Source organism: Oncorhynchus mykiss, chromosome 24 (genome assembly GCF_057628025.1).
Source record: "Oncorhynchus mykiss isolate SJ-2025 chromosome 24, ASM5762802v1, whole genome shotgun sequence".
Taxonomy (NCBI): domain Eukaryota; kingdom Metazoa; phylum Chordata; class Actinopteri; order Salmoniformes; family Salmonidae; genus Oncorhynchus; species Oncorhynchus mykiss.
The window spans coordinates 17,981,441-18,008,211 of record NC_143045.1 but is presented as its reverse complement, the minus strand read 5'-3'; the positions used below and the strand labels follow the sequence as shown (position 1 = coordinate 18,008,211).

General features: G+C 43.0%; 1 protein-coding gene across 1 annotated transcript; it reads right to left on the bottom strand.

Moving 5' to 3' along the window:
- Positions 1–16,240: 16,240 nt before the first annotated feature.
- Positions 16,241–19,619, bottom strand: LOC149972382 (S-adenosyl-L-methionine-dependent tRNA 4-demethylwyosine synthase TYW1-like). Its single transcript, XM_090218527.1, has 2 exons — positions 18,492–19,619; positions 16,241–17,680 (listed from the first exon to the last, which is right to left on the bottom strand). The coding sequence occupies exons 1-2, from the start codon at positions 18,747–18,749 to the stop codon at positions 17,525–17,527; spliced, it is 414 nt and encodes a 137-aa protein (XP_090074653.1). The 5' UTR covers positions 18,750–19,619; the 3' UTR covers positions 16,241–17,524.
- Between the last annotated feature and the right edge of the window lie 7,152 nt (positions 19,620–26,771).

Sequence of the window (26,771 nt, the reverse complement as noted above, 5' to 3'; positions counted from 1 at the left end):
GTCCTGAGTCTGCACAGAAATTCCAGGACCTAGGATAAACATAAAATAAAATAAAATCTAATTTATTTATATAGCCCTTCGTACATCAGCTGATATCTCAAGGTGCTGTACAGAAACCCAGCCTAAAACCCCAAACAGCAAGCAATGCAGGTGTAGAAGCACGGTGGCTAGGAAAAACTCCCTAGAAAGGCCAAAACCTAAGAAGAAACCTAGAGAGGAACCAGATTAATTTTGCACGCCCAATTTTTCAGTTTTTGATTTGTTAAAAAGGTTTGAAATATCCAATAAATGTCGTTCCACTTCATGATTGTGTTTTTGATTCTTCACAAAAAAATACAGTTTTATATCTTTATGTTTGAAGCCTGAAATGTGGCAAAAGGTTGCAAAGTTCAAGGGGGTCGAATACTTTCGCAAGGCACTGTATGTGGGGTGGCCAGTCCTCTTCTGGCTGTGCCGGGTGGAGATTATAACAGAACATGGCCAAGATGTTCAAATGTTCATAAATGACCAGCATGGTCAAATAATAATAATCACAGGCAGAACAGTTGAAACTGGAGCAGCAGCACGGCCAGGTGGACTGGGGACAGCAAGGAGTCATCATGCCAGGTAGTCCTGAGGCATGGTCCTAGGGCTCAGGTCCTCCGAGAGAGAGAAAGGAAGAAAGAGAGGATTAGAGAGAGCATACTTAAATTCACACAGGACACCGGATAGGACAGGAGAAGTACTCCAGATATAACAAACTGACCCTAGCCCCCCGACACATAAACTACTGCAGCATAAATACTGGAGGCTGAGACAGGATGGGTCAGGAGACACTGTGGCCCCATCTGATGACACCCCCGGACAGGGCCAAACAGGAAGAATATAACCCCACCCACTTTGCCAAAGCACAGCCCCCACACCACTAGAGGGATATCTTCAACCAACAACTTATCATCCTGAGACAAGGCCGAGTATAGCCCACAAAGATCTCCGCCACAGCACAACCCAAGGGGGGGCACCAACCCAGGATCAAAGGAGACACTAAAGTTTTTTAAATCCTGTATCTCAACACATTCATGAAAATAGTCATGGCATCTACACCGTCAAGCTGCATACTGGACCCTATTCCAATTAAACTACTGAAAGAGCTTCTTCCTGTGCTTGGCCAGCCTATGTTGAACATAATAAATGGCTCCCTATCCACCGGATGTGTTCCAAACTCACTAAAAGTGGCAGTAATAAAGCCTCTCTTGAAAAAGCCAAACCTTGACCCTGAAAATGTGAAAAACTATCGGCCTATATCGAATCTACCATTCCTCTCAAACATTTTTGAAAAAGCTATTGCACAGCAACTCACTGCCTTCCTGAGGACAAATAATGAATACGAACCAATTCAGGCTGGTTATAGTCCCCATCGTAGCACTGAGACCGCACTCGTGAAGGTGGTAAATTACCTTTAAATAGCGTCAGACCGAGGCTCTGCATCTGTCCTCATGCTCCTAGACCTTAGTGCTGCTTTTGACACCATTGTTCACCACATTCGTTTGGAGAAATTAGACACCTTAATTGGTCTTCACAGACAAGTTCTTGCCTGGTTTAGATCTTATCTGTCGGAAATATATCAGTACGTCTTTGTGGATGGTTTGTCCTCTGACAAATCAATTGTATGTTTCGGCGTTCTTCAAGGTTCCGTTCTAGGACCACTATTGTTTTCACAATATAGTCTACCTCTTGGTGATGTCATTGGGAAACAGAATTTCACTGCTATGCAGACGACACACAGCTGTACATTTCAATGAAACATGGTAAAGCCCCAAAATTGCCTACCCTGGAAGCCTGTATTTCAGACATTTTTTAATTTATTTATTTTATTTCACCTTTATTTAACCAAGTAGGCTAGTTGAGAACATGTTCTCATTTACAACTGCGACCTGGCCAAGATAAAGCAAAGCAGTACGACACAAACAACAACACAGAGTTACACATGGAATAAGCAAACATACAGTCAACAACACAATTTAAAAAAAGAAAATATACAGTGTGTGCAAATGAGGTAAGATAAGGGAGGTAAGGCAATAAACAGGCCACAGCGGCGAAGTAATTACAATATACCAATTAAACACTGGAGTGATAGAAGATGTGCAGAAGATGAATGTGCAAGTAGAGATACTGGGGTGCAAAGGAGCAAAAAAATAACAGTATGGGGATGAGGTAGTTGGATGGGCTATTTACAGATGGGCTATGTACAGGTGCAGTGATCTGTGAGCTGCTCTGACAGCTGGTGCTTAAAGTTGGTGAGGGAGATATGAGTCTCCAGCTTTAGTGATTTTTGCAATTAGTTCCAGTCATTGACAGCAGGGAACTGGAAGGAAAGGTAGCCAAACGAGGAATTGGCTTTGGTGGATGACCAGTGAAATATACCTGCTGGAGAGCGTGCTGCGGGTGCTGCTATGGTGACCAGTGAGCTGAGATAAGCTGGGACTTTACCTAGCAAAGACGTATTGATGACCTGGAGCCAGTGGGTTTGGCGACTAATATGAAGTGAGGGCCAGCCAACGAGAGCATACAGGTTGCAGTGGTGGGTAGTATATGGGGCTTTGGTGACAAAACGGTTGGCACTGTGATAGACTGCATTCAATTTGCTGAGTAGAGTGTTGGAGGCTATTTTGTAAATGACATCGGTAGGATAGTCAGTTTTACGAGGGTATGTTTGGCAGCATGAGTGAAGGATGCTTTCTTGCAAAATAGGAAGCTGATTATAGATTTAATTTTGGATTGGAGATGCTTAATGTGAGTCTGGAAGGAGAGTTTACAGTCTAACCAGACACCTATGTATTTGTAGATGTCCACATGTTCTAAGTCATAACCGTCCAGAGTAGTGATGCTGGACGGGCGGGCAGGTGCTGGTAGCAATCGGTTGAAGAGCATGCAATTAATTTTACTTGCATTTATGAGCAGTTGGAGGCCACGGAAGGAGAGTTGTATGGCATTGAAGCTCGTCTGGAGGTTAGTTAACACAGTGTCCAAAGAAGTGCCAGAAGTATACAGAATAGCATCGTCTGCGTAGAGGTGGATCGGAGAATCAGCTGCAGCAAGAGTGACATCATTGATGTATACTGAGAAAAGAGTCGGCCCGAGAATTGAACCCTGTGGCACCCCCATAGAGATTGCCAGAGGTCCGGACAACAGGCCCTCCGATTTGACACACTGAACTCTGTCTGAGAAGTAGTTGGTAAACCAGGCGAGGTAGACATTTGAGAAACCAAGGCTGTTGAGTTTGCTGATAAGAATGTGGTGATTGACAGAGTTGAAAGCCTTGGCCACGTCTATGAATACAGCTGCACAGTACTGTATTTTACCGATGGAGATTATGATATCGTTTAGGACCTTGAGCGTGGCTGAGGTGCACTCATAACCAGCTCGGAAACCAGATTGCATAGTGGAGAAGGTACGGTGGGATTCCAAATGGTTGGTGATCTGTTTGTTAACTTGGCTTTCGAAGACCTTAAGAAAGGCAGGGTAGGATGGATATAGGTCTGTAGCAGTTTGGGTCTAGAGTGTCTCCCCCTTTGAAGAGGGGGATGACCTCGGCAGCTTTCCAATCTTTGGGGATCTCAGATGATACGAAAGAGAGGTTGAACAGGCTAGTAATAGGGGTTGCAACAATTTTGGCTGATCATTTTAGAAAGAGAGGGTCCAGATTGTCTAGTCCTGCTGATTTGTAGGGGTCCAGATTTTGCAGCTCTTTCAGATCATCAGCTTTCTTGATTTGGGTGAAGGAGAAGCTGGGGAGGCTTGGGCAAGTTGCTGTGGGGGGTGCAGAGCTGTTGACCAGGGTAGGGGTGGCCATGTGGAAAGCATGGCCAGCCTGTAAAAAAATGCTTATTGAAATTTGTGCTGCAGGATGCTAATTTCTGTTTGAAAAAGCTAACCTTTGCTTTCCTAACTGCCTGTGTATATTGGTTCATAACTTCCTTGAAAAGTTGCATATCGCAGAGGCTTTTCGATGGTAATGCAATATACCACAGGGTGTTTTTGTGCTGGATAAGGGCAGTCTGGAGTGAACCACGGGAGTAAACCACGGGCTATATCTTCTTGATGCACCCATCCCATTAGCGGGATCATTTTCGTCAACATCCGCTGAATTGCAGAGCGCCAAATTCAAATTAAATTACTAAAAATATTTATTTTTCATGAAATCACTAGTGCAATATAGCAAAACACAGCTTAGCTTGTTGTTAATCCACCTGGCGTGTCAGGACATGTAAGGACATGTAAGGACATGTAAGGACATCTCTCTCAGCAGACAAAACATTACAAACAGCTAGCAGCCAAGTATTTTGGTCACGAAAGTCAGAAAAGCAATAAAATTAATCGCTTACCTTTGATGATCTCCGGATGTTTGCACTCACGAGACTCCCAGTTACACAATGAATGTTCCTTTTTTTCCATAAAGATTATTTTATATCCAAAATACCTCCATTTGGTTGGCGCGTTATGTTCAGAAATCCACAGGCTCGAATGGTCCCGACCGGGCAGACGAAAATTCCAAATAGCATCCGTAAAGTTCGTAGAAACATGTCAAACGTTTTAAATAATCAATCCTCAGGTTGTTTTTACAATATATAATCGATAATATTTCAACCTTCTTCAATAGGAGAGAGAGAAAAAATGTCTGCTCCAAACTGTTGCGCATGCAAAACGCTGCTGGCACCCAGCCATACAATGACGCAATGTGATCTTTCTCGCTCATTTTTCAAAATAAGGAAAAGGAATCTGGTTGATATCCCTTTAAATGGAGCGAAGGCAGGCAATGGAACAGAGAGCTTTCAGTAAAAACAGCACGGGTTGGATTTTCCTCAGGTTTTTACCTGCAATATCAGTTCTGATATACTCACAGACAATATTTGTGTTTTCTATCCTAATCTGACAATTATATGCATATTCTAGATTCTGGGCCTGAGAAATAGGCAGTTTCATTTGGGTACGTCTTTCATCCAAACATCAAAATACTGCCCCCTACACTCAACAGGATATCTGGAGTGAATATATCTGTTCCGGGTTCTAAGTGGAAGTGGATGGAGGCAAATGTTTTATTTTAATCTTGCACAAAACAAACAGAAATGCTAGTTCTAGGTCCTAAGAAACAAAGAGATTAGCTGTTGGATCTGACAATTAATCTTGATGGTTTTACAGTCGCCTCAAATAAAACTGTGAAGATCCTCTGCGTTTCTCTGGACCCTGATCTCTCTTTGACGAACGTATCAGATTTTTCCCCACCTTTGTAAGATTGCAAAAATCAGAAACTTTTCGTCAAAAAACGATGTAGAAAAGCTAATCCATGCTTTTGTCACTTCTAAATTAGACTACTACAATGCTCTACTCTCCGGCTACCCTGATAAAGCATCAAATTAAACTTCAGTATGTGTTAAACACGGCTGCTAGAATCCTGACTAGAACCAGATAATTTGATCATATTATTCCAGTGCTAGCCTCTCTACATTGGCTTCCTGTTAAGGCTAGGGCTGATTTCAAGGTTTTACTGCTAACCTACAAAGCATTACATGGGCTTGCTCCTACGTACCTCTCTCTCCGATTTGGTCCTGCCGTACATACCTACATGTACGCTATGATCACAAGACGCAGAGACCACAAGACCTATAATTTCTAAGCAAACAGCTGGAGGCAGGGCTTTCTCCTATATCCTTTCTCCTGCCCACCCATGTGAGAGACTTAGACTTGGTCTCGACCATTAAGTCATTACTGAAGACTCATCTCTTCAGTAGGTCCTATGATTGAGTGTAGTCTGGCCCAGGGGTCCCGAAGGTGAACAGCAAGGCACTGGAGCGATGAACCTTCTTTGCTGTCTCTGTCTGGCCGGTTCCCATCTCTCCACTGGGATTCTCTACCTCTAACCAAATTACGGGGGCTGAGTCACTGACTTACTATTGCTCCTCCATGTCGTACCTAGGAGAGGTGTGTCACTTGAGTGGGTTGAGTCACATACATGATCTTCCTGTCCAGTTTTGCGCCCCCTCAGGCTCGTTACGGTGGATTAGATATTTGTGGACTATGCTTAGCCTTGTCTCAGGGTAGTAAGTTGGTGGTATATTAATATCCCTCTTGTGGTGTGGGGGTTGTGATTGGCAAAGTGGGTGGGGTTATATCCTGACTGTTTGGCCCAGTCCAGGTGTATCGTTGGACGGGGCCACAGTGTCCTCCGACCCACCTCTGTCTCAGTCTCCAGGATCTATGCTGCAATAGTCTATGTGCCGGGGGATGGGGGGGGGGGGGGGGGGGGGGTATCTGGTGTTATTCTCCTGTCTTATCTGGTGTCCTGTGTGAATGTAAGTTCTCTCTCTCTCTCTCCTATGAAAAGCCAACTGACATTTATTCCTGATGTACTGACCTGTTGCACTGCTGGTCATCTATGAGCGTTTGTTATTCTAGATGTTCAATGTGGCCTTAAATTGCCATGCACTCTTATAGTCTCCACCCGGCACAGCCAGAAGAGGACTGGCCATCCCTCAGAGCCTGCTTCCTCTCTTGGTTTCTTCCTAGGTTCCTGCCTTTCTAGGGAGTTTTTCCTAGCCACGTGCTTCCACATCTGCATTGCTTGCTGTTTGGGGTTTTAGGCTGGGTTTCTGTACAGCACTTTGTGCTGCTGATGTAAAAAGGGCTTTATAAATAAATTTGATTGATTGATTGCAAGCCAATCTCCCAGCCAACTTAGCAGTCTTTTGTTTATTTTTTACTTTATTTGCTCAGAAGGTTTCTAGTATTATTTCCTATGACTGACAAGCGCTTCTGGACATCAGATCTGAGATGACTACTGTTTTTTATTGTAATTTGTTTTGCATTGTTAAGAGCAAGTAACATAAGTATTTCGCTGCACCAGCTATAACAGCTGTTAAACTGTTTATGTGAGCAATAAACTTTGATTCGATTTTTCAGTAGATATACAACATAAGTCTGAGAGTACTGCAACTGGAGTGTCAGTGTGAGCACTATATATCCCTGTAGTTCTGTATGGTCCAAACATTTGCCCACTGCCCTGCATGTCCCTGTGTGATGCTCAGAGACACAGAGAAGAGACAGAGAAAGAGAGAGAGAAAACTGGGAAGGGCTCAGACACATGTCACTTTGGATAAAAGCATCTGCTAAATGGCATATATTACTTTTATTTAGGCTTATGGTTAGACAGACACAGCCAAGCTGAGCGACTCTGGCTGTAACTGCTGCTCTACCTTATTCCCCTCCACTCAGACCTGGCCCAGATACTCATTGAGGAGAATCAACAATGAAACAGGTCATATCTGTACTCACTGACCCTTCCTTCACCCACTAATGACAGCTTGGCCCAGTCCAGGTGGTCCTCACACAACATAACAGACCCAACCCAGCAAGCAGCCTAGCAGCAAGGCCAAAGATCCATTTAACACTCACTGTCTGGCATTGTTCCCAGATAGAGGCTAGCAAATATCAACATTTTTAATGCACGGCCATCAGTATCAGAAAAGCTCACTGGACTTAATGTGGCAGTAAAGTTATGAATAGATTTTGACCAAGCTATTCTCCAAGGTGATTAGTCAAAGATAATCAATATGAGGAACAATAGTGAAGCATCATACTGTATTTCCGACTGGCAGAGTCAACAACACAAAGTCAAGAGCCAGAGAGGGGTTGATACATGAAAACAGAGTTTAACACCTACAGTCCATAGTCGCTGACTTTGTTTCTGATGTCAAATGGTCAAATGTGTACAAGGACGTAGAGACAAGTCAGGACTCCTGCATATTGAGACAAAGACACTGTAAACCAGAGCAGTGCCTTTCACACTAATATTAACAACAGTAAATTATGTTTATTTAAATAAATTATCAAGAGAAGGGCAGACATTTTCAAGGAATTTATTGTAATTACTATATTCACTGCCAGTAGGATGTCCAATCATTAATGCATCTTTTGACCAATGTTAATTGTGTATACTACTCTAAGAAAACCTCTGGTCCAAACCTCATGTCTCTATCATAATCCATTCAAAGTTATTGGAGTTTTTACCCCTTGTAGGATTGCCACTCTTACAAAAAAAGATTGCAGTAATTTTGCAGAATAACTGCAGTATGTTGAACATTTTACTGCAGTACTTTTGCAGTGTAACTGCAGTTACAGTGCAGTATAACTGCAGTTCAACTGCAGGACACTGCAGTTATTCTCATAGTCTCCGTTACTGCACTTCTGTAAGGGCAACATTCGGGTGACTAAATTGATGGAGGCCAGAGAAAAAAGTGTGCAAAAATCTAGAATTGCGTCAGCTATGCTGGATGCTGTGCGAGAATTAAGGATGAACTGAATTCTGTGAATTCGTTGCAAGCAAGGGGAGAGAGGAGCCAGAGCTGAATGATCTACAGTGGATAGTAAAAGCTGGCTTTTTTAACTGACGTCACCTGCCACCTGAACACGGTGAATCTCCAGCTCCAAGGGAAAGCTAAAACTCCAGGCAAAATGCTGCGTGTGGTCACAGCATTTCAAAATAAAACCACCACACTGTTCATACCTGACAGACAGTTTATTCATTTCACAAAACTCAGAGCAGTCGCCACATCCAACTCAGACATACTGCAACATTTTAGCTATGTTGCATTTGTGCGTGTGATGGAAGAGTTGAAGTTGGAGTTTGAGTCAAGATTCAGGGATACAGTGGCTTGCGAAAGTATTCACCCCCCTTGGAATTTCCCCTGTTTTGTTGCCTTACAACCTGGAATAAAAATGTATTTTGGGGGGGTTGTATCATTTGATTTACACAACATACCTACCACTTTGAAGATGCAAAATATTTTGTATTGTGAAACAAATAAGACAAAAGATACTGAAAACTTGAGCATGCATAACTATTCACCCCTCCCCGCAAAGTCAATACTTTGTAGAGCTACCTTTTGCAGCAATTACATCTGCAAGTCTCTTGGGGTATGTCTCTATAAGCTTGGCACATCTAGCCACGGGAATTTTTGCCCATTCTTCAAGGCAAAACTGCTCCAACTTCTTCAAGTTGGATGGGTTCCGCTGGTGTACAGCAATCTTTAAGTTATTCCACAGATTCTCAATTGGATTGAGGTCTGGGCTTTGACTAGGCCATTTCAAGACATTTAAATGTTTGCCCTTAACTTTTTATGGCTGCAGGGGCAGTATTGAGTAGCTTGGATGAAAAGGTGCCCATATCAAACGGCTTGCTCCTCAGTCATAGTTGCTAATATTTGCATAGTATTATTAGTATTGGATAGAAAACACTCTGAAGTTTCTACAACTGTTTGAATTATGTATGTGAGTATAACAGAACTCATATTGGCAGGCAAAATCCTGAGTTGAAATCAAAATAGGAAGTCAGAAATCTGAGCTTGAATGTATTCACCAGAGTCCCCAATGAAATCCCCTTGAGATATGAATGATCACATTGTAGGATTTTTAATGAATTTATCTGCAAATTAAGGTGGAAAATAAGTATTTGGTCACCTACAAACAAGCAAGATTTCTGGATCTCACAGACCTGTAACTTCTTCTTTAAGAGGCTCCTCTCCTCTGTTCCAGTTTCAAAATCTCTGGATGACTGAAACAGGTATCCCTCAAGAATTTCCTTGTATTTAGCGCCATCCTTCATTCCTTCAATTCTGACCAGTTTCCCAGTCCCTGCCAATGAAAAACATGGATGGTGTCCTCAGGGTGGTGAGAGGTGTTGGGTTTTCGCCAGACATAGCATTTTCCTTTGCCAAAAAGCTAATCTGACCAGAGTACCTTCTTCCATATGTTTGGGGAGTCTCCCACATGCCTTTTAGTGAACACCAAACATGTTTGCTTATTTATTTCTTTAAGCAATGGCTTTTTTCTGGCCACTCTTCCGTAAAGTCCAGCTCTGTGGAGAGTACGGCTTAAAGTGGTCCTATGGACAGATAGCGAAGATCTCTGCTGTGGAGCTTTGCAGCTCCTTCAGGGTTATCTTTGTTGCCTCTCTGACTAATGCCCTCCTTGCCTGCTCCGCGAGTTTTGGTGGGCGGCCCTGTCTTGGCAGGTTTGTTGTGGTGCCATATTCTTTCAATTTTTTAATAATGGATTTAAATGGTGCTCCGTGGGATGTTCAAAGATTTACATATTTTTTTATAACACAACCCTGATCTGTACTTCTCCACAACTTTGTCCCTGACCTGTTTGGAGAGCTCCTTGGTCTTCATGGTGCCTCTGGCTTGGTGGTAGCCAGAAGAGGACTGGCCATCCCTCAGAGCCTGCTTCCTCTCTTGGTTTCTTCCTAGGTTCCTGCCTTTCTATGGAGTTTTTCCTAGCCACTGTGCTTCTACATCTGCATTGCTTGCTGTTTGGGGTTTTAGGCTGGGTTTCTGTATAGCACTATAGCACCATATTACCTTCCAAGCTCATCATTAAGCTCGGGGCCCTGGGTCTGAACCCCGCCCTGTGCAACTGGGTCCTGATGGGCCACCCCCATGTGGTGAAGGTAGGAAACAACACTTCAATTTCGCTGATCGTCAACACTGGGTCCCCACAAGAATGTGTGCTCAACGCCCTCCTGTACCCCCTGTTCACCCATGACTGCGTGGCCACGCACGCCTCCAACTCAATCATCAAGTTTGCAGATGACACAACAGTAGAAGGCATGATTACCAACAATGACGAGACGCTGTACAGAGAGGAGGTGAGGGCCCTGGGAGTGTGGTGCCAGGGAAATAACCAATCAATGAATGTCGACAAAACAAAGGAGCTGATTGTTGACTTCAGGAAACAGAGGAAGCACACCCCAATCCACATCAATGGGACCGCAGTGGAGCAGGTGGAAAGCTTCAAGTTCCTCTGCTGACACATCACTGACGATCTGAAATGGTCCACCCACACAGACAGCGGCTCTTCAACCTCAGGAGGCTGAAGAAATTTGTCTTGGTACCTAAAACCCTCAAACTTTTACAGCACAATTGAGAGCACCCTGTCCGGCTGTATCAACGCCTGGTACAGCAACTACACCGCCCGCAACCGCAGTGCTCTCCAGAGGGTGGTGCGGTCTGCCCAACGCATCATCGGGGGCAAACTACCTGCCCTCTAGGACACCTACAGCACCCGATGTCACAGGAAGGCCAAAAGATCATCAAGGACAACCAAGAGACAGAAGCTGTTTTTCAATCTCAAGACCATCGAACTGTTAAATGGCCATCACTAGGTGGCTTCCACCCGGTTAAGTAACCCTGCACCTTAGAGGCTGCTGCCCCATATACATAGACTTGAAATTACTGGCCACTTTAAAACTGTTCTACTTCACTTCCAGCAGCATCCTGTCTCCCATCCAGGGACTGACCAAGACCAATCCTGCTTAGCTTCAGAAGCAAGTCAACAGTGGGATGCAGGGTGGTATACTGCTGTACTTGAGACACTGAGTACAGCAGAACATTCTGAGGTGATTACAAATATGGAATGTGCAACTAATATGAATGGGTTATAGTTTTAGAACTCTATAGGTCCCTGGTGGACCTTGGCTTCATTGATCTGTCACAGGAAAGACGGTGTGTATTGACAGTCTATGTCTGGTGTTTTCTTTGATTAAAGCTTCTTACCATGACTTGTTTTGCTCAGGAAACAATGTTTAGAAATTACACATCTTCAATGAACAGCGGTGTGGCCATCAACACGTTTCGGTCTTTATACCTGGAGTGAATGATGAGAACAGTGTGCTGCCTGAGGGCCTCTGCTGGGAAACACCTGAGAAGTTTGACTTTCATATGCTCTAGACCCTGAATCATGCTAATTAAAGTGAACACTGTGGAGGCTGGCTAGTGTTTCAAATACATCTTTCTCTGCGGTGAGACTCCACGATGCTCCAACGGCCCTCTCATAGGCTTTTCTCTCCTCTCCACTACTCTATCCCTCTGTTCTCGCCTCGTATCTCCTCGGTTCTCTCCTCAGTTATCTCTTCTCCACTGTTCTCTCTCTCTCTCCTCTGTTCTCTTCACAGTTCCCAGCAACCCCCTGCTGTGATCTTGGTATTAATACTCTCCATGCCTCAACCTCTCATCTTCGGTTTTAAACTGGAACACTTTGCCTCTCAACCTCACATTTTTGGTATTAAACTGGAACACTGGAAAAGAAGGCACTCATCAGATGGGCTGTTGTGGCCTTGTACATCAGCTGATGGGCTCTATTCAATCCGTATTGCCGACGTTCAGCGGCACTGAAACTTAGCGGAGACTGCATTCACGTTAAACACTGCATATGTTGGCTGAGTACAAAATTAAATTTCTATCCACAACATTTGCTATAGGCTCTGTTCCAGAGCCACTACAGTAGTGAAAGCATACATTTGCATAGTGGGCCACCGTGGGAATCGAACCCATAACACTGACATTGCAAGCACAATGCTCTACAAACTGAGCCACACTTCAGTGATGCAGATGGAATAGAGCTCTTTAACCGGCTTGGCTTGCAAACGCAACCTAGTTGTTTATTTTAATATTTTATTTTATGCATAGTGCAGTGTGTTGGCTGTGGTGTGTTGGCTACGCAGGGTGTTGGCTGCGCAGGGTGTTGGCTCCAGTGTGTTGGCTCCGATGTGTTTGTTGTGGATTAGCTTAATGATGTTTACATATTTTTGCTTTACTCATCTCATGTGTATATACTGTATTCTATTCTACTGTATTTAGTCTATGCCACTCCGACATTGCTCATCCTAATATTTATATATTTCTTGATTGCATTCTTTTACTTTTAGGTTGTGTGTGTTGTGAATTGTTAGATATTACTGCACTGTTGGGAGCTAGAAACACAAGTATTTGGCTACACCTGAATAACATCTGCCAAACATGTGTATGTGACAAATAAAATGTATTTGACTTTAGAGCTGGCCGCCCGGCCAAACTGACCGATCAGGGGAGAAGGGCCTTGGTCAGGGAGGTGACCAAGAACCCGATGGTCACTGACAGAGCTCCAGAGTTCCTCTGTGGAGATAGAACCTTCCAGATGGACAACCATCTCTGCAGCACTTCAACAATAATGGCTTTATGGTAGAGTGGCCAGACGGAAGCCACTCCTCAGTAAAAGGCGCATGACAGCCTGCTTGGAGTCCCAGACCATGAGAAGCCTTCTCTGGTCTGATGATACCAAGCTTCAACTCTTTGACCTGAATGCAAAGCACCACATCTAGAAGAAACCTGGCACCATCCCTACCATGAAGCATGGCTGTGGCAGCATCATGCTGTATAGATGTTTTTCAGCGGAGCAAAGTACAGAAAGATCCTTGATGAAAACCTGCTCCAGAGTGTTCAGGACCTCAGACTGGGGCAAAGGTTCACCTTCCAAAAGGAACATGACCTTAAGCACACAGCAAATACAAAGCAGGAGTGGCTTCAGGATAGGTCTCTGAATGTCCTTGAGTGGCCCAGCCAGAGCCTGGAATGGAACCCAATCGAACATCTCTGGAGAGACCTGAAAATAGCTGTGCAGTGACGCTCCCCATCCAACCTGGCAGAGCTTGAGAGGATCTGCAGAGAAGAATTGGAGAAGCTCGCCAAATACAGGTGTGCCAAGCTTGTAGCGTCATACCCAAAAAGACTGAATAGTTATGTAAATGTGATTTTTCAGTTAAAAATCCATTTTTACTGTCATTACGGGGTATTGTGTGTAGATTGATGAGGGGAAAAACTATTTAATTCATTTTAGAATAAGTCTGTAACCTAACAAAATGTGTAAAAAGTCAAGGGGTCTGAATATTTTCTGAATGCACTGTATATGGCTCTGGATAGAACCAGCTAATTCCAAACTACTCAGCTTATAAATCTAATGTGTGACATCCTGACCCAAAACATCCTACTCACTCACAGCCAGCCAACGTACCTGAAAGTGTTTGGATTTTTTCCTCCACCCAGCTCACAAAATGGGTGATGAATTTTAATAAGTAATGACTGCATTGTGTTGAGACCAATTAAAAACTCTCCTTAGCATTCTGGAACTTCTTCAGCTCAGTGTTCCATATTCCATATGTATAGTTCCTTCTGTGTCAATGTTCTGAAAGTAATCTTCTGTTATTTAAGTGAATGTAGACTGTAGCATTGTGGTAAATTGCTGGATTTATTTTTTATATGTCCATCTAGGGGCCTAAGGAAACTCAAACTTAAAATTGAACAAAACTCAAGACATATCTCTTGACAATGAGGAAGCAAACAGTCATGAATTGAAAAGATCTCTCCTGGACTAAATGCTCATATAGGTCTTAATTATTGCTACAAAATAAACTATTCTCTTTGAATGTGGATGAACATTGACAAGCATGGAAAGATTGTAAGAAAAAAAAAATATTATTCAGAACTCTGCTGTCTATTTTAATCTCTCCCATATGCTCTACATTCCTCCTCACATATCTCCCTAGATACACTGAATAGATTGATGCAGGCTCTCAATCTGTCTGAACACATTGCACTCGTTTTCATGTATCTTTCTCCTCAAATCTATCACTGACACCTAGAGACGTCATACATTCAACAAAACACATTGTGAAAAAGAGAATCTCAAGTCATGGCCTTTACTGCCCTTCAGCCATCCTGAGATGCTGAAAACACACAACTTTAATTCACACCGCGTCTTGAGCAAACACACACACGCATACCTGCGGGCAAACACAAAGACTGACAGTTGGGACAGAAGTGCTCCTTCCTGGTTATTGAGGTCAGGATGGGATCATAGCAGGGAGGTGACACTGAGGGAAAGTGACATCACAGAGACCAGAACAGAGCAGAAAACTCTTGACTGCCGGATTTCCCAAACAGAGATGAGGCAAGTCAGTTAAGAACAAATTCTTATTTTCAATGACGGCCTAGGAACTGCGGGTTAACTGCCTGTTCAGGGGCAAAACGACAGATTTGTACCTTGTCAGCTCAAGGGTTTGAAATTGCAACCTTCCAGTTACTAGTCCAACGCTCTAACCACTAGGCTACCCTGCCACCCCACATGGACATTGCTGTCCTTTCCTTCGCAGTCCAACAACATCGGTCTGGAGCAGGGGAGATATCAATCCCATGGTCCCTAAACAAGAAGGATGCCAGAAAACTTTCTGGCACTCTAAAACACTGCTGTGCTGACTTTTTAAAGTTTCATACTGCAGTAAAGATACGAACTTTGCAATACATACACACACATCCTTATCATTAGCGGCAAAGTCCTGTTAAATGTGTTCATTCTGTTTGCACTGCACAACCCACCAGTATCAGTTCCTGATGGCCGAAATGTCTTTATACTACACAGCACCTCATAATCACACAATACAAAAACACCTTCTTAAAGACATTTTGCACCACATTGTACATTATTTTGTGTACATAAATAATTATCTGTAATCATCTTTGAGGAATCCAACCTCGCTAAATAATGTTGAAAACGTTCCCATTCTGGTTCAAATGTAAAGGACATGCCAATCAAATGGGCAGGTAGACAGAGGAGATGGGTACTTGCAGCTTTTACTTTTTCTCTCCATCCCTCCTTTCTCCGCCAGTGAGTGTGACTAAAATGAGATGAGGAGTAAAATGTCTCCTCTCCCACTTCTCATCTTGAGTCACTCGTCCCCAGAAGTCTGGGGAGTGGGCGTCCACAGCTCACTTTTACGCAAGTCCCCACTTCGCCTGCCCAGGCTGGTGTCTACCAAACCATCTGCCGCTCGCTCTGCTTTTCCTTCAATGAAACCACGTTTACTCCACAGTCACATGTTCAGCTTATGTGTTAGCTGCTAAAGCAAGGCAGGGAGGCTTCACACCATTCACTCTGGTGTCCCCATGGAGCCTGAGTTCACAGAAGACAAATAGAGCATGTGCTTGTCGGCAAATCAGAGGATGGGAGGCCTTTGACTGCGTTGTGCTACAATACTATGTCAAAAACAGGCAGAGGAAGTTGTAAAGCAGCTTTAAAACAAATAAAACATAATGGTGTCGTGTCTTTGGCTGTGCCGGATTAAGTGATATGACATGCTATTCTATAAAATCATTTCTCCGTAATTAATATTACCTGATTGAGCTAATCATGTAAATGTAATTAACTAGAGAGTCGGGGCACCACAAAATAATATTTATAGAGCTGTTATCTTCCGAATAAACTGTTAAAGACCTAGTAATATTTTACATCAACAACGGTCAATATTAATCATCTTAATTCAGTCTCAATTGAAAGTTGTAAATTCTTGGTTATCTGCACGAACCCTGGCTAACAAGTTGAATCAGCAATACAAAAGTGGGTTTAATTATTTATTTACTAAATACGTAACTAATCACACAGAATTACACATAATTAATCACAACTTGATTACAAATTACATCAAAGGAAAACATCCCTGGCGGGCGGAACAGATATGACAGCTTGTTACACAAAAGAAAGGGGGCTGTGTTTGAGTAAAAGAGCGGGAAAATTGAATAACAAAGGAAGAAGGTGTGCTATCGTAAATACAGTTTCTTATGCATTCTAATTTACCGCCCATTTGGAAAAGGAAAATGCAATAAATATTTACTCTGAGCTGCGCTTCGGTAGGATGGTGGTAGATGGGAAGGCTGTGTTGCCAAACCGAGACCTTTGAAGAATGTCTCTGGTGGTCAATTGGATACGTTGTAGTAATGTCGTTGTGTGGTAGACGGGATACTCTGTCTGTTCCTTCCTAACCTCGTTTGCAGCTGCTGTTGCTAACTCAACGGCTAGGAGGTATCACTTCTGTAGTGAATAAGAGTTCAAAGTTCATACCATTCGCAACCCAAGCTCACGCCGATGTTGGCTTCGTTCTGTAGTTATTATCTGAACCATTCTGAAAACCGGACCGTCGTCCTCACATCCTCGGAACAGGAGGTTACATTTTCGTCAAGGCTTTATATAGTGGAACGAGAAGGGTGTGTCTGAAAAGTTTTATAACCCATGACTCTTCACAGGGGCGGGCCACTGATTGAGCAGAGCCCTAACCTTATGAAAACCCAATTCTCACATTTTAGAAGCTAAAATCACATTTCATCCCATCACGAATAATTTCATATTCAAACATTTACATTGAACAACAATTCCATGTGAATCCGATAACTCTGATGTGTAGACTTTCCACTGTAGAGTTTGTCATCTTATTATTGATGAGAATGTCTCAGATGACAACCGAACTGACATCATATTCATTAAGTACCACTGCATATGTTCAATTGGTCGGATTACCAGAATATAGTTCATTTCCCCACACCTTCTGATGTTCCCAGAATCTCTATGTTAACCAAGGGGTTTTAAAATGTAACATCAGTAGGGTAGGAAAAAGGGGGGAAGAGGTATTTATGACTGTCATAAACCTACCCCCAGGCCAACGTCATGACAATGGCTTATGGAGCAATGGTAGGAGGTTAGAAAATGCTATGGTTACCCTTCAGCCTCACAGATAGGATACCATGAACTATGTTGAAACTGAAACCATGGCTATGTTCCAATCAATTGTCCATACTAGCAAACCTCGTATAACACATGCCCATTACATTGCATAATTCTAAGTAGTATGCTAGTGTAAAACCCAGAGTATGGTTTGTGTCTGAATGGCCTTGGCTTTCTTGATGCCATTCATGTTTCCTAGATTCTCCACATCGATGACCGAGCCTGGGTCTTTCACCTCTGACCCAGTTGTCTCCTCATCACTACTGGACTCTACCAGCACCTCCTGCAGAGAGAGGGAGAGGGAAAGGGAAGAAGGAGAAAGAGGAGGAGGGGAGGCAGCAGGTGAGAGGGAAAGGAGTAGATAGTGAAAGGTGGTGGCACAAAGAAAGAGATGGACAGAATAAGAAAGGTAGGTGAGAACAGAGAGAGTAAGTGGGAGAAAAATAGGGAGAGATCACTTCTACACGAGAGACTTGCATCACTTACTTCAAGCATCTCCTAAAGAGGTTGAAGGTCCTTCAGATTTATGAAGGCATAAATCCACAACTAATCTTAAATACATCCATGATTAAACACATCCAGGATCCAATATGGGATACATTTGATTAAAAGTCATTATATTTTGTTGGAGCTGCTTGATTAAATAAAGATAAGCATATGCATGGAGTTTGGGAACTCCTCAGGGTGCATGGATGATTAAAATTATGTTGCCAACCACATGTTCATCGGCGTTGGCAAGATTAAATAAAGCCTAACTGGATGCACGGTAGATAAATCATAATGATTAGCCTTCACACTAGTTTATTTGTACACTTTCGCCCCTGCTGCATAGAGTTGCCGGAGACAGCAGGAGGAGAAAGTAGCGCGGCGAACTCACATTATCATGACAATATGAGAAAGAGGGTATGTGCATACATGTGTTTTCAGTATAGCAGTAGTGTCAAGGAATCCACTCCAGATAAAAGTGTGATAAGAAATACCCTATTGTGGACAGAATAAACCTACATCGAGCTACGTGAACCATGAATCAGCTCTATGAGATAGCATTAGTAATGGGAGGTGTGCATGTTAAGAGTAGTTAAGTTCAGTGTTACCTCTGAGCTGAGCTGTTCTGGATATGCCTGGTCATCCTCAGTCTTCTCCTGTGGTTTCTTCCTGTTCCTGGTCTTACAGGAGCCGTCCGTCTTACAGTTTCCACTACAGGCCTTCTTCTGTCCTACAACCAGGGCCTGCATGCAGTTCAGGAACTTGGTCTTCCAGACCAGGAAGTCAGCCTGCACGCTGCCATTATGGGTCTTCACAACTTTGCAGTTGCCATCTCCTCTGGACAGAACACAAATGCCGCTCAGCATCCACAGCCACTTGTCCACATTCTTACTCACCAAAAGGAGAGGGAAGTGTTTTCATGTGTTTTCAGTGAGTCTTGAGAATGTGGATGGTTAGCTATTGGACAGGAGATAACAGTCATAGTGGTAATGATAGTCAACTAAAAGAGCTTAGTATTCTAGTGTGTTAAAAAAGGGGAATGTATAATGTGCAAAAAATATCCATCAAAGTATCAGACAAGCAAAGAAGCCGATTGCATTTCATAAGTGTAAGTAGCAGCACCACACATAGTGGAAACATATCGATAGGGACATTTTTTGTCAGATCTCTTACCATATTGTAGTGGCTGCCATACACAGAGTTGCCCAGGCCAAAAATTGCACATCTCAGTACTTTCAGGTAGGTTTTCCCATATCTGAAGTCAGTGGATGCCTCCTCCAGCCACTTACAGAACCATTCAGCATTCTCTGTGGGCTGTCCGTCAGTGTACGTAGCCAATAGGAACACACAGACCGACTTGTTGGAGCACTGGAGAGAAAGATGTGCCACTTTCCACATTTTTGATGACAAGGTAAACAAATGCTGAATATGTAGCATAGACATATAGAATAAGGATAAAGGATATCTCTGGTATATATTTCCAGTGAGAGATAGAAATGGCCCCCATTTCTTTATAAAATGCAATACAGAGCCAAATGCACAGAGCCAAATTAAGTGCACTTCATAGGAAACAGGATGCAGCTATGGACAACCTACTGCATTGCATGCAATCAGAGTGAAAGTAGGAATCAATAAAAGATCAGCTGCATTGGGAGCACTATGATAAAGTATGAGGACAACATCTTGAATGCAGAACAAATCTCCAATGTAAAGCAACATTGTAAATGATATAAGCCCTACAGCAGGGGTGTCAAAGTCAAATGGACGGAGGGCCAAATAAAAAAATCAGCTACAAGACGAGGGCCGGACTGTTCGAATGTTCATTGAAAAAATTTTAAATGACGCATATAGTCTAGTGAACCTAATTGAACCTACTGAAAACCTAACAAATATATTACAATATGATCAGATAAATAAAGCAATATTTTCTTATGGCTCTGTCAGTAATCTTTAATTTTCAACAGACACAAAAGACAAATTTCCTTTATATAAATATCCCCATAACATGAACATTAAATGAAAGAAACCGGTATTCAAGGCACCATCAGTAGACTATATTTTCTATTTTAGCAAAAGTGGGCTAAATTTACTTCAAAGAAAAAACAATAATAGCAATTTTCTATCATCCACTCAACTGAAATATTTTTAAAATATAATTGGATTGAAATACAAAAAAATAAAGTGCAAAAATCTATTAATCAAAAACAACACTTTGTTTAAGGAGAAGTAACATGCAGTGAAAACAAATATTAAATTTTAACTTTTAAACTTGAACTGAGTAAAAACTCTAAATATGTGATTGCACAGTAATGTTCACTTGTTTGAGGTTGAGGGTGATACTTGGTGGTGTCCCATCTTTTCCACAAGTTCATCAATGTTCGGGGTAAGGCTCTGAGCTGAAGAAATCCTCAGAATTGAGTGGAGGTGTTCAGCAGTAAGTCGACTTCTGTGTGATGTTTTGTTCAGGTTCATCAAAGAAAACAGTTGTTCACACAGGTATGTGCTGCCAAACATAGACAACGTTTGAGCAGCCTGGATGCGCAGCTGGGGCATTGTGCCGGGGAGGAAACGGGCGAACTCCGCAGCACCCACTGCCGCATATTTTGCCCTCAGTGCATCATTGCATTGGAGGTCAATCAACTCCATTTGGAGGTTTGGTGGTGAGCTTTCCACGTCAACAGCAAATGGGTTACCGAGCAGTTCCAACCTGCTTTTTTGTGCTTCAAAGTCAGCAAATCGGCGTCGAAAGTCAGCGGCAAGCATACCTATTTTATCAGCCAACTGTGTGCTCGGGAACGCACTGGTAGAGAGCTTCTCTTTCATGGTCTGGCAGCTGGGAAAGTGGCTCAAATTTTCTTTCCGCATCTGCGTCTCCCACAGAGTCAGTTTGGTTTTAAATGCCTTCACTGTACTGTACATATCAGAGATGACACGATCCCGACCCTGCAGCTGCAAGTTTATTGCATTCAGATGACTCGTAATGTCACACAGAAAAGCCATTTCACACAGAAACATTTCGTCTCGGAGTTGTGTTGTGTCTTTCCCTTTGCTGTCCAAGAACAGACAAATCTCCTCACGAAGCTCGAAACATCTTTGAAGCACCTTTCCCTGGCTTAGCCATCGCACCTCTGTGTGATAAGGCAAATCACCATGCTCCGTTTCTAACTCCGTCAGAAATGCCTTGAACTGGCGGTGATTCAAACCTTTGGCTCTGATAAAGTTAACTGTGCGCGTGATGATGCTCATTACATGCTCCATTTTCAAGGCTTTACCGCACAACGCTTCCTGGTGTATGATACAATGATAAGCTGTCAGCTCACCTGTCGCGTTTTCCTCTTGCATCTTTTCCCGTATCTTCGCCACCAGTCCGCTCCTGTGTCCACACATCGCAGGTGCTCCGTCGGTTGTCAAACCCACGAGTTTTTCCCAAGGCAGCTCCATCTCATTTACACATCTTGACACCTCTTCATACAAATCATGCCCCGTAGTTGTGCCATGCATAGGACGTAAAGCCAAAAACTCCTCTGTCACGCTTAGGTTGGAGTCCACTCCGCGGATGAAAATTGACAACTGGGCAATGTCAGAAATGTCGGTGCTCTCATCCACAGCCAAGGAATATGCAATAAAATCTTTTCCCTTTTTCACAAGCTGCTCTTTTAGATTGATGGACAACTGGTCTACTCTCTCGGCAATGGTGTTTCTGCTCAGACTCACATTTAAAAAGAGTTGCCTTTTTTCTGGGCAAACTTCGTCACAAACTTTAATCATGCAGTTTTTGATGAAATCCCCCTCCGTAAATGGCCGGGCTGATTTAGCGATCTCTTCTGCCAAAATAAAACTGGCCTTGACAGCAGCCTGGCCTTGTGATTTGGCTTTTTTGAACAGAGCCTGTCGAGATTTGAGGCCTCGTTTTAATTCCTCTGCCTTTTGTAGCCTTTGTTCCATGTCCATATTCTTGTTTTTGTCCGCGTGTTTCGTTTCATAATGTCGTCTCAGATTATACTCTTTCAGTACCGCCACACTTTCTCCACACAGAAGACACACAGGTTTTCCAGCTACCTTCGTGAACATATACTCCGACTCCCACCTTGTTTGAAACCCCCGGTTCTCAGTATCCACCTTCCGTTTTGCCATTTTTGATGGGTATCTGAAAGTTAATTTTACTGTGATGCTGACGACTGCTGTGCCAATAAATATTGAAATGAAGCAGCCTACTGCTCGGTGCGTCACCTTTGCATTGTGGGAAATGTAGTATTGGTGCGTGTAAAAGATCTGCGGGCTGCCGGCTTGCTGCGGGCCGGTTCTAATAATAAATCAAGATCATCCCAGGGGCCGTAAAAAACCTTCTTGCGGGCCGGATGTGGCCCGCGGGCCTTGACTCTGACATATGTGCCCTACAGGGCAGCCAGTGTATGGTGCCCTGAGCCCCATGGTTTCCTACGGCAAAGAGCTGCCTGCAGCAATCTATGCTGCTCAAAGGAGAAAGCATCATGACTGATCACTGGGTAGAGAGAGTCAATGCACAGAGTATCTGTAACTAGATCTCTGGGCCGCCGGCCGGGCCGAGCACCCGTGGTCATTTCTCTTTGGGGAGAGGGATTTTTATCTCCAAACTGTAAAGTAGCCCTGTTGAATAAATGGCCATTTCCTATCAGGCTGCTGCGCCAGGCGACCAATCCACTCAGATGGAGTGAATTATTGTCCAACAAAATGGAATATTGCTGAAAATAATACATTTTTCCTGGTGGAACAGGATTTATTTAACATACCTGCGCCAGCCATTGGTTTGCTGAAAAAAAAACAAGTAATAATAAAAAAGTGGCAAACTTTGGGATGGAAAATTATGCCAGTGCAAAGCTTTAAGACTGTATAATTTTGCTATTTCATCTGTTTATCTGTCAGCGAATACAAGACAAATTCCCTAGAAGCTACGATAGTAGCACCTCATTACTGCACGAAATCAAGTAGTTGCTTGATTAAATTGCTTTTTTTCCCCCTCATGAATCTACACACAATACCCCATAATAACAACATAATAAAAAAGTATTCAGACGCTTTAATCAGTACTTTTTTGAAAAATTACAGCATTGAGTCGTCTTGGGTATATAGCTTCAAGCTTGGCACACCTGTATTTGGGGAGCTTCTCCCATTCTTCTCTGTAGAGCCTCTCAAGCTCTGTCAGGTTGGATGGGGAGCGTTGCTGCACAACTATTTTCAGGTCTCTCCAGAGATGTTCGATCGGGTTCAAGTCTGGGCTCTGGTTGGGCCACTCAAGGACATTCAGAGACTTGTTCCGAAGCTACTCCTGCGTTGGTTGTGTGCTTAGGGTCGTTGTCCTGTTGGAAGGTGAACCTTAGCCCCAGTGGTCCTAAGCGCTCTGGAGCAGGTTTTTATCAAGGATCTCTCTCTAATTTGCTCCATTCATCTTTGCCTTGATCCTGACTAGTCTCTCAGTACCTGCCACGGAAAAACATCCACACAGCAGGGGGGTGCCACCACCAGGCTTCATTGTAGAGATAGTGCCAGGTTTCCTCCAGACGTGATGCTTGGCAATCCGGCCAAAGAGTTCAATCTTGGTTCCATCAGAGCAGAGAATCTTGTTTCTCATGGTCTGAGAGTCTTTAGATGCCTTTCGGCAAACTCCAAGTAGGTTGTCATGTGCCTTTTACTGGGAAATGGCTTCCATCTGGCTACTCTGCCATAAAGGCCTGATTGGTGATGCTACAGAAATGGTTGTCCTTCTGGAAGTTTCCCCCATCTCCACAGAATAATTCTGGAGCTCTGCCAGAGTGACCATCGGGTTCTTGGTAGCCTCCCTGACCAAGGCCCTTCTCCCCCAATTGCTCAGTTTGGCCAGGTGGTCAGCTCTAGGAAGAGTCTTGGTGGTTCCAAACTTCTTCCATTTAATAATGATGGAGGCCACTGTGTTCTTGGGGGATCTTCGATGCTGCAGAAATGTTTTTCTACCCTTCTCTAGATCTGTGCCTTGACACAATCCTGTCTCTGAGCTCTGTGGACAATTATTTCGACCTCATGGCTTGGTTTCTGCTATGACATGCACTGTCAACTGATGGACTTTATATAGACAGGAGTGTGCTTTTCCAAATCATGTCCAATCAATTGAATTTACTACAGGTGGACTCCAATCAAGTTGTAGAAACATCTCAAGGATGATCAATGGAAGCAGGATGCACCTGAGCTCAATTTCAAATCATGGGGTCTGAATACTTATGTAAATAAGGTATTTCTGTTTTGAAGTTTAATAAATGTACAAACATTTCTAAAAACCTGTTTTCGCTGTCATTATGGGGTATTGTGTGTAGATTGCTGAGGATTTTTTATTATTTTATTATTATTTAATACATTTTAGAATACGGCTGTAACAAACTGCAGAAAAAATTAAGGGGTCTGAATCATTTCCGAAGGCACTGTATGTGAATGATAACGTGTTTTTATATGTTATAGTTACTCACAAATTTAAACAGGACTGCCCAGCTAGATACCAATTAAGGTAAGCATAATTATAGAATCATTTTCTTCCAGGTTAAAGGAAACATCATATACCTCATCAGCTAGTCTGTCATCTGGGTCAGTGTTGAAAAGTACTTATATAAAAATACTTGAAAGTACTACTTCATTTGTTTTTTGTTGGTATCTGTACTTTACTATTTATATTTTTTGACAACTTTTACTTTTACTTCACAACATCCCTAAATAAAATACATAACTTTTTACTACATACATTTTTCGAGACACCCAAAAGTACTCGTTACATTTTTACAGGAAAATGTTCCAAAATGGCACTTATCAAGAGAACATCACTGGTCATCTCTGATCTGGTAGACTCACTCAACACAAATACTGTTTGTAAATTATGTCTGAGTGTTGGACTGTGCCCCTGGCTATCTGTAAATAAAAAATAAACAATTGTGCTGACTGGTTTGCTTAATATAAGGAATTTGAAATGATTTCTACCTTTGAGTATATTTTAGCAATTTCATTTACTTTTGATACTTAAGTACATGTAAAAACCAAATAGTTTTAGACTTTAACTGAAATGGTTTCATCTGAACCTGTGCTAGCTCGTATGGCTATGTCCATATGGCTATGTCCATAGCTTTGTCCAGCGTTAGCTCAGACCAAACATTCAAAGTTTCTCACTCACCGTGAGTGTATTCCAAATACAATACGGTCCCTCGCCATCTCATCCTTGTTTGCATAATCACAGTTTTTCACAAGTAGACACAGCTCAGTCACAAACTGTTCAAATGATTTGTTAGCTCCCTGTACTTTCTCATGGAATTTGTACCTAGCGAAAATCGTATTGGTCTTGGGCACAACATATGCTTCAAAATTGTTGTAGTATGTTTTCAGTACCTTTGATTCAGCCTCGGTAAGTGTCCATGTGTTGTAAATGTCTCTCCCTTTTCACCGTCCAGAGGAGCAGGTAGCAGCATTTTTCCTCTTCTCCTCTTTCCTTCAGAGAACCCGTGAACATTAGCTCCACATGCTGTTTCAACTTATGCCATGAGTCAGGTAAGTTTGTAGACTCCCAGTCCATTTGAGGTGAAGGGACTCCAGCAAAATACACCTTTTAGTCCTTTTACTCTGACACCATGTCTTGATTTACACGCTTCGTAAAAAATAATAAAATGCAGTTCGACAGGATATTTCTTACCTACAAGGACAGCAGCCTCAGTGAAGGCATGGACATGCAAGTGCACACTGTGTACAGCAACTTACCAGTTAGTGACACAAAACTGCAGGAGATCCGAGAAGAAACAGAAAAGGGCTCATAACGCACACAGCTGAGGAAAGTCATACAGGATGGATGGCCTGAGGAGAGGAGAAAATGCCCTGAGTGTCTCAGAGTTCTGGAACCATCGTGATAAATGGGATCATTTTCAAAGGAGAGAAAATCATCATTCCTACCAGTCTCAGAGAAGAGATTTTGACAAAGATCCATGCTGGACACATGGGCTTGGAAAAGTGAAAACAGAGCACACGGGACATTTTGTTTTGGCCCGGAATATGCAAACAAATAGAGGACATTGTTGGTAAATGCGCCACCTGTCTTGAACGACGCCCCTTAAACACCAAAGAGCCAATGTTACCTCACTATATCCCAGACCGACCCTGGCAGGTTGTGACTACTACAGCAGATACTTTGAACTCGACAAGCTTCACAGCACCACATCTGCAGCTGTGATACACAAGCAGAAAGCAATCTTTGCCAGGCATGACATTGTAGAGACTTTAATATCTGATAATGGCCCCTGTTTCAAATCAAATTAGTTTGAATCCTTCACAAAAGGCATGGGAGTTCACACATGTCACCACAAGCCCACATTACCCTCAAAGTAATGGCCTTGCTGAAAAATCTGTGCAGATTGATAAATCCCTCATGGACAAAGCAAAAGCAGACACGAGAGACCCCTACCTCAGTCTCCTTAAATACCGCAACACTCCACTTGGCAACTTCAAATCACCAGCCCAGCTGTTGATGAGCCACAGACTTCGCTCAATCTTTCCCAGCACCAACCAGCAGCTGCAACTGGAAGTCGTCAGCTACAAGGAAATGCATGAAAAACGTGCACAGAGACAACAACAAAAGCGATACTACGACATGTCAGCTAGACCACTGCCACCACTGAATGACAGAGAGTCAGTTAGAATCCAGGAGCATGGCCACTGAAAGCCAGCAGTTGTCATCCAGCCAGCTGACACTGAACATTCACATCACGTCCTCACAGCAGAAGAAGCGGTGTACCGCCGCAATCGTCGTCACCTACTGAACACAAAATAACAATACACTGACGAGATGAACTGTTCCCCTGAAAGAGAATGTGATGGAGCTCTGGCAGCTCCTGGCTGACTGACTGCTCTGG

Coding starts and splice junctions, on each gene's coding strand:
- LOC149972382 (XM_090218527.1), bottom strand. CDS start 18,749: ATGCTGAGCGGCATTTGTGTTCTGTCCAGAGGAGATGGCAACTGCAAA. Junction 17,681..18,491: donor CAGAACAGCTCAGCTCAGAG/GTAACACTGAAC, acceptor CTCTCTCTGCAG/GAGGTGCTGGTAGAGTCCAG.